The sequence below is a fragment of the Mytilus edulis genome, chromosome 12 (genome assembly GCF_963676685.1).
Source record: "Mytilus edulis chromosome 12, xbMytEdul2.2, whole genome shotgun sequence".
NCBI classification, from domain to species: domain Eukaryota; kingdom Metazoa; phylum Mollusca; class Bivalvia; order Mytilida; family Mytilidae; genus Mytilus; species Mytilus edulis.
The window spans coordinates 21,922,110-21,930,382 of record NC_092355.1 but is presented as its reverse complement, the minus strand read 5'-3'; the positions used below and the strand labels follow the sequence as shown (position 1 = coordinate 21,930,382).

At 32.0% G+C, this 8,273-nt stretch overlaps 1 protein-coding gene across 1 annotated transcript; it reads left to right on the top strand.

Annotated features, from left to right (window-relative positions):
• The first annotated feature begins 4,017 nt into the window (after positions 1-4,017).
• LOC139499352 (uncharacterized) lies at positions 4,018-7,732 on the top strand. Its single transcript, XM_071288036.1, has 3 exons — positions 4,018-4,163; positions 4,766-4,902; positions 6,882-7,732. Exons 2-3 carry the CDS (start codon positions 4,768-4,770, stop codon positions 7,617-7,619), a joined length of 873 nt encoding a protein of 290 aa, XP_071144137.1. The 5' UTR covers positions 4,018-4,163; positions 4,766-4,767; the 3' UTR covers positions 7,620-7,732.
• The last annotated feature ends 541 nt before the right edge of the window (positions 7,733-8,273 follow it).

Here is an 8,273-nt window from a genome sequence, read left to right as displayed (position 1 = left end):
TTATAAATATGACTTTAGTGACAGTCTTATATGTCCTTTGGTCCATTTGGTGGAGAGTTGAGAAATGTCTCTTTAGTAATCATACCACATCAAATTATCTTTATATAATGAACTACAAATTATACTTTTGCAGTTAAAAATCGTCAAATATACACTGTTTATGATTTATGATTTTGTCAACTTTGAATCTTAGATCCTAAGTTAACTCAGATTTAAAACGTACTCTTTCAGCAAACATTTGAATGTGCTGTGTGTCTTTAGATGTTATTCAAAATTAGCAATAATCTAAGACATATGATGATTGATTGTTAAATTGTAAAACAATTGATTAACACAAATTTAACACAAGAGTTGATATTATGTTGATACATGTGATAGTCCAAAATGTAAAGCTTTATTTCAACTGTCACATAAACTTCACATTAACTAAGAAAAATAAACATTGACCAATAAACCATGAAAATGAGGTCAAGGTCAGATGAACCACTCAAGGCAGGCATGTAAAGCTAACAATTCTTCCATACAACAAATATAGTTGATCAATTGCTTATAGTTTAAGAAAAACAGACCAAAACACAAAAAGTTAACAATGTGCAATGAACTGTGAAAAAGAGGTCAAGGTCAAATGACACCTGCCAGCTAGACATGAACACCTTACAATCATTCCATACATCGAATATGGTTGACCTATTTCAAACAGTATCAGGAAAACAGACCAAAACACAAAAACTTAACTTTGACCACTGAACCATGAAAATGAGGACATGTACACCTTACACGGAATATACTAGACATATTGCTTATAGTATCTGAGATATGAACTTGACCACCAAAACTTAACCTTGTTCACTGACCCATGAAATGAGGTCGAGGTCAAGTGAAAACTGACTACCGGGCATGGTGTGCACATACCAAATATAGTTATCCTATTACTTATAATCAGAGAGAATTTAACATTACAAAAAATCTTAACTTTTTTTCAAGTAGTCACTGAACCATGAAAATGAGTTCAAGGACATTGGACATGTTACTGAAGGAAACTCCGTAACAAGAGCCATCCATATACAAAGAATGAAGCATCCAGGTCTTCCACCTTCTAAAATATAAAGCTTTTTAAGAAGTTAGCTAACGCCGCCGCAGCCGCCGGATCACTATCCCTATGTCAAGCTTTCTGCGACAAAAGTAGCAAGCTCGACAGAAAACCACCAAGTTAACAAGATCAAGGCTAGGTTGACACCTCCAAAGACTAACATGAACACAATCAACTTGGTTCCTTAAAGTTCAAAGTCATACTTTTAGTCCTTTAACCTTACTAATTCAGGTGTCACTATAGTGTCTTTCATTTGAAAGGAAGAACCGCGTGTCTGGCGTACACAAGTATTGGTTTCTTTGGGGAACCTTTTGCTAAATATCCTGCAACTATTACTTGTGTTTTTGTTTAAATTAGCGTTATTTGGAACATTCCAAAGCGCTAGAGGGTCAATGTTAGGATAACATCTAACAGACGGAACCATGCACCTTATTAATCATATTAGACAGCTTAAACATGTCGAACTTCGAGTGTCGATATAGCGTCATGGCGACGTCAACCCACTATTTTTTCTTAAAATGTCCTGTACATAGTCAGGAAATGGTAGTTGTTATCTTATAATTCGTTTCTGTTTGTGTTACATTGTCGTATGTTGCACTTCATTGTTTCTGTTGTTTCTTTGTTTTCCACTTACAGTTGATGTGTTTTCCTTAGTTTTAGTTTGTAACCCGGATTTGTTTTCTCTTGTTCGATTTATGACTTTTGAACAGTAGTATACTACTGTTGTCTTTATTTGTCAAATATTTTTATCACGAGAAAGTTATAGGTTCGGCAAAAGATTGAATGAAAAAAATAAACAGTATTTCAACAGCACACAATCAAAATAAATACACATGACACAATTGCTTTCGAAACTACACGTGTTAAGGATAGAGGGTTAACGCGACCATTGGATTGTAATGGACAAGTTATATAACGGCAATCAATTGACTTTTTTCATATAACCGACTTTTGACGTTGAAGTTTATATTTTTCGACCTGTCACCTACACTGTGGTTGGATATCCTGTTACCAAATCAAGTAAGAGCAACGGGAAAAAAGTAAAATCAAACTTACAATCAGTACAATTGGTGAGGAGAATTAACTGCTTGATATTTTCTTTACACGACAAAATCATCGGAAACCTTAGATTTTCCCTCCCAATACAGCAAGTATATGTTTGATTTTACAGATTTTTGGTAGCTCTTGAACGTCTGAGTACCACGATGTTTTAGCACAAGAAAGGATAACTGTCGAAAAATTATAAAATCGTGAGTCAAAAGTTAGTAATAAGAAAACAGTCTATTTACAACCTTTGATTTTACAGCAGAGTACTCATCCAGGCCGAACAATGATAAGATAAGAGTCAGGGGCATCACTTAAAAATTAACTCATATCCGCAATTAGCAAAACTTAAAGAGATTTCATTCAGCAAATGCACCCCAATTTCATTCTGTTGGATCCTGTTTGATTCGCCGATTCTGCGAGATAAGAAATGGTTAATAGGGGTTGTATTGATTGTTTGGACATTTAAATATATGCTCGAAAAACTACAATATTCGGGTTGCATATTTTAAAGTGTGTATTATTTAAACAAAATTCCTGTAGTGTTAATGATAATTTGAGTTATGTAACGAAAAATTATGACTTTGATACATTATATTTTCTGGAATGTGTTAAAAAGCAAGAATTGTATTTTTTTCTATTCTTAGATAAAAGTAAACATAGTAGAATTGTATTTGTTTTCTATTCTTAGATAAAAGTAAACATAGTAGAATTGTATTTTTTCTATTCTTAGATAAAAGTAAACATAGTATATTATATGGTATGATTGCTGATGAGAATAATATTCACTAGAGCTCCAAAAAGTGAATATACGCAATTATAGGTTTCTAGAAGACCTTGAACAATGAGAAAACAAGAATTGTATTTTTTTCTATTCTTAGATAAAAGTAAACATTGTATATTCTGTGGTATGATTGCTAATGAGAATTGTGAGCTTTCAAAAGGCAACGACATTGAAAATAAAGATTAATAACGGTCTTATTTATAACAATTAGTTCAAAAAATAGATCTGAGAGACAGTCTCGACATCTAATGAAATACATGCTCCTGGTATGAGACAAACCAATCAAGAATATGACGGGGATAAAAATGATTGCTAGCACTGAAGTTTTATTAAACCTGAGACAGTAGTGTTGCAGTACAAAGTAAAAACAGTTGTAATTGCCTTCTATAAAATCGAGACACTCGATTAAGTTAGGTAAAAATATATAAATTATTTGTCGGATAAAAATGTTCGTGATAACAGGTGAACAACGAACTAGAATGTTCAACAAAATCCAAATTTTCTTTCGGCTTGTATGCAGATTTCAACAAAACAACGAAATCAAATATCCACCAACATGTAAGTTTATTCCACTTAAACTAGTACTCAAGAAAATAAATGATTTCACAGTATAACAGTTCTAGATAAATACATTTAGTTTAAACCAAATAACACCTCATAAATAAATCATGTGTTTTCTCACTCTACGTATCAATCAGTGTACTTCCAAAACAAACTTATCATAGATACAAGGATTGCAATTTTTATATTTACGCCGGACGCGCGTTTCGTCTACAAAACACTCATCAGTGACGCTCGAATAAAAAAAATTTCAAAAGGCCAAATAAAGAAGAACAGCATTGAGGACCAACGTTCCTAATCATAAGTGTCCTGATTCTCAATATGTACAGGTTAATGGCCTATAAAACTCGCTTCCAAATTACTTCTATATGAGAACCAATGACAATCTAATAGCAATTTTATCAGTTTGATATCTTGATCAAGATAATAAAGATTAAAGATATTATCACATTAATAACTATGATGGAAGTTCTTTATACCCACATGCTCAATATAAATTTATAGTAGATAAAACAAAGATTTGATCACATTAATGACTAATAATGGAAGTTTTATAGACGCACATGTTCAATATACTCTTATAATTGATTTTATCATACGATTACTATGTGCACAAAGAAAGTTATCACAAAAGCAATGTATTGATACAACCGGATTATATTTGGAACATATATTTACAAACAGGTTAGGTGTTGATTGTTTTGAAATTTTAAGACATTTGTTCTTTGCATACGGAAAAACACCGTTCATTTTGATATATTTGTATGTAACCAACATTTAATTAGAAACAGTACATCATGTCGAGACGGGAATTGTGACTTAGACTTAGTCTCTTAGATTATTCTTTTACCATAGCACTGTGAATTAATCTTGAGAACATACATATCTTTTGGAAGTTATAGTTTCTCCACTAAATATCATAAAAACTTAAAATAGTTATACATGTTAAATACTGTAAATCTAGATATAATTGCATGCATTCGTTATTGTGATTATTAAATAATGGCAATACTGTGAGGTAAAGCATGTGATAAGTATTTCCGATATCAGACTGCAAGTTTTTATTAATGCGACACCCACTAAATCGTATCAATAAAAACCTCACTATAATTAATTTCTAAATTAACAGTATACATCAGTTAGGGCTGGCAATTTTCCTTCTTATTTACAAAATCTGAAGACTTGCAATCATGAAACATAGCATTTATGGTGTGACTAATATGTGTAGCTCTTTTGTTTATATTTAATTTATAATGCACGATACTTGATTGTTTTTATTTCTTTAGCAATGGATCCTAATCAAATGAGAGCACTGGACCAATGTCATCCAGACATTCTACGAGACGTGGACATTGACAAACAATTTCTTCTCAGAATGTACATAGACAACATTATAACTCAAGCTCAAAGCGATGAGATAGAGGTTAGAAATAAGAACAAAAACAATTTCTTCTCATAATGTTCATATAGGTGTATAACCTCCCAATACTGTGCAATCATTTATTTTCATGGGTACCAATTTTCGTGGATTATGGAAAACTTCGTGGATTTTTATTTTCGTGATTTTGTCGAAACTTGTATACATGCCTACAGAAAATTGTCATTCTTTAAACATTTAATTTCGTGTTTTTCCTGTGTTCACGAAATTTACGAAAATTGGTATCCAACGAAAAATAAAGAATCCACAGTATAACAAATTGCTGGTGTTCATGTTGAAACATGTAAAATAAATTCAAATACTAGCAGCATCGTATTGTCTTAAGTGCTTTTGAATAAATACTAAGACGGAAAATGTCTTTTTAAGAATTTATGAGAAGTAAAGTCTAAAATGATAACACAAATTCTTTGGCTGGTATATTTTGATTAATTTTACCAAACAAAAGGTGTTCAAATGTTTGCAATCTGCGAAGGAAAAACGTCATCTTAATAGTGATTTGATGGAAATCATTGTATTAATTGCAAAAGGAATTACAGAAAAAGATTTAAAAATGTATAAGGGGTATAGAACAGACCTTAAAGTCATTACTAGAGTTTACGAACAAACTGTAGGTTGATTAAACTTATAATAATTATTCTACTACAATTAGTATTAATACTTTTGTGAAATAATTGAATATTCACACGAGGTTCTTATCGATTGTTTAACAGTTGATATACATGTGGATAATTAACATTGAAGTATGCATTTAAATCATTTACAACAGAAATATAATGACAATTATCTGTTGATCTTGATAGTTTGATTAACGGATTGTTTAACAGACGTGATAACATTGTGATCCTACAAATAATTTAAGTAATAGTATTGTCTGGTTCTTCTTCGTGTTATTATTAAATTATTTAATTGATATTATGGAGTTTCATATATTGGTATCTCTATGTTAAATATTTGATTGTAAGATTATAACACAATGTACACCGCTGTATTCCTATTGTGTCTGTTGTTTGCTTTGTTAACACATTGTTGTCAATATAATGAAATTGTATACGACTTTCACACAAGTGAGAAGTAGCTATACAACCGGGTTTAATGCCCCATTTTCTACAGTGGGCAAATTCACCATCGTTTAGTTTATCAGATATATAAATGAACTGATTTGTTTTGAAGTACCATTTTTGTTTGACTGAAACATAAATCTTAAAGAGCAAATCATTATTATTAATATTATAAAGATAGATAAAGATACTTCACATTTTAAAAATGAAGTTTGATATCTTTTAATATCTTTTATAACCTGGTTTTATAGCTAGCTTAACCTCTCACTTGTATGACAATCGCATCAAATTCCATTATATTGACAACGATGTGTGAAGAAAGTAAACGGACACAAGTGGTAAAATTGTCAAAAATACCCCGTGATAAAATAAAACAAAAAAACAAACGTGGAAGTCGTTGATTGATTTTTAAAATGTGTTGACTATTATATTATCCAATATAGTTTGCAACGATTTACTAATTTTGGATGATAGAGATGAAACTTTACCTTAGTTTAAACATATCTATTTATAGGAGATTGGGAAACACGTTATTGCGCAACTTATATTAATCCCTTTCCACTTTGCGATGCGAGTACTTTCTCTTAACACGGGTCAGCCATTTTTTGTCCCCTTCCAAAGGACTATAATCGTTTCTCAAAACCATACTCGCAAATGGTGTCAATGTAGAGCCGAAAACTAAGTCCCTGAAATTTTCTCCCTGGAACTGGGATCGAACCAGGAACCTTTGTGTTAGTAGTCCGATGTGCTATAAACCACTACACCATGGCTCAGCTTTACCTTGGTCATATCATACTGTGTTCAAATTCTGCTTGTGAACTAATTTATTTGTATCAATCTCTGTTTCATATGAATATCGTATACTTCACAATTGATATTCTTGTAACATGTATGTTTTACTTACAGCAAGAAACAACCAGGAGAGCAAAAGCTTCTAAATTATTAGAGGTTTTACCACGTAGAGGACCATCTTGTTTTCGACAATTTGTTAACAAATTACGCCAAGACTATCCTTGGATTGCAGAAAAACTTGATACAGAACATGAAAAGGCGAAAAGAGAAATACCCAAAGATATCAATACAAAATTGTTGGATGTCTATAACAACCAATTATGTCGATTGGTTCATGGTCTTTATGACCAAAGCTCTGTGTTGCCACTAGAAACGCATCCTGAATATTTAGTTAATCAAATATCCGACAGTGTGCGTATTCTGCATAGCAGATGTTACCGATCTCTAGGAATATCGTTACGTGATCAGGATCCAATAATGACGTGCCTGTCACTTTCACAACTTATAGACCGTAAAGTTCATTGTTTACAAAACAGTCTTACTGAAATGAAATGGTCACTCCATGAGGAGAAGAAGAAAAAGAACAAATCAAATATTATAGTCTTAGACCAAAAATATGAAAAGGAAATCACTAAAACGAAAAAAGCCCTCGAAAAACAAAAAGAAGCCAACAAAAAACTAGAATCCTCATTGAAAGTAAAAACCAAACAGATACTATCTCTATCAAGAGAAAGTACAACTTTACAAACACAAAATCAACAACTGAAGGAACGTGTGCAAGAACTCGAAAGTGCTCTTGTTTATCAGCGACAGTCGTCACAAGTATCAATGATCACCGAGTGGAAGATGTGAAGGGTACCAGATTTTGTATTATTAAATGAGCACTCTGTTGTTTACAATTTAAATTGTGATATTGTCGTTAAATTTACAAAGCCTTAAAAAAACAAAAGTTTTACACTGTGAAATGTCTCGCCTTCTTTACTATCCATTGATTTTATGTTTATAACATAAATATAGAGCTTTACTACAACTATCACATAAACTTAACATGATCCAGGAAAATGAGATCAAGATCAGATAAATCAAACTCGAAATACATAAACACCTAACACCTAATTCCATACACCAAATGTACTTTATTATATTTCACCGATTGCACATCTAAGAAACAAACATAACCAAGAAAACTGTACATTGATCAATGAACCCTGAAAATCAGGTCAAGGTCATATGAAAAATGATTTTTGAGCAGTAGTCATTTATTGCTTCTACTAGGCCAATTATAGATCAAATCTGAACCCCCCCCCCCCCCCCCCATGTATCACATGTATATGGCACTCTGCCTGGTTCTTTTCCTACTAGACCAATTATAGAAAAAATCTGAAACCTTCATGTATCGCACTCTGCCTGGTTCTTACAAAGATCTGTACTTAAATCAACAATAAATTTACTAGTGTCTTCCATAAAATTTCTTTTCTCTTTTGATCCTTTTATGATTACTGACAT

Excerpts from the sequence above, each read along its gene's own strand:
- LOC139499352 (XM_071288036.1), top strand. The coding sequence starts at position 4,768 with ATGGATCCTAATCAAATGAGAGCACTGGACCAATGTCATCCAGACATT. Across the intron at positions 4,903-6,881 it reads CTCAAAGCGATGAGATAGAG|CAAGAAACAACCAGGAGAGC; the intron begins GTTAGAAATAAG and ends TTTTACTTACAG.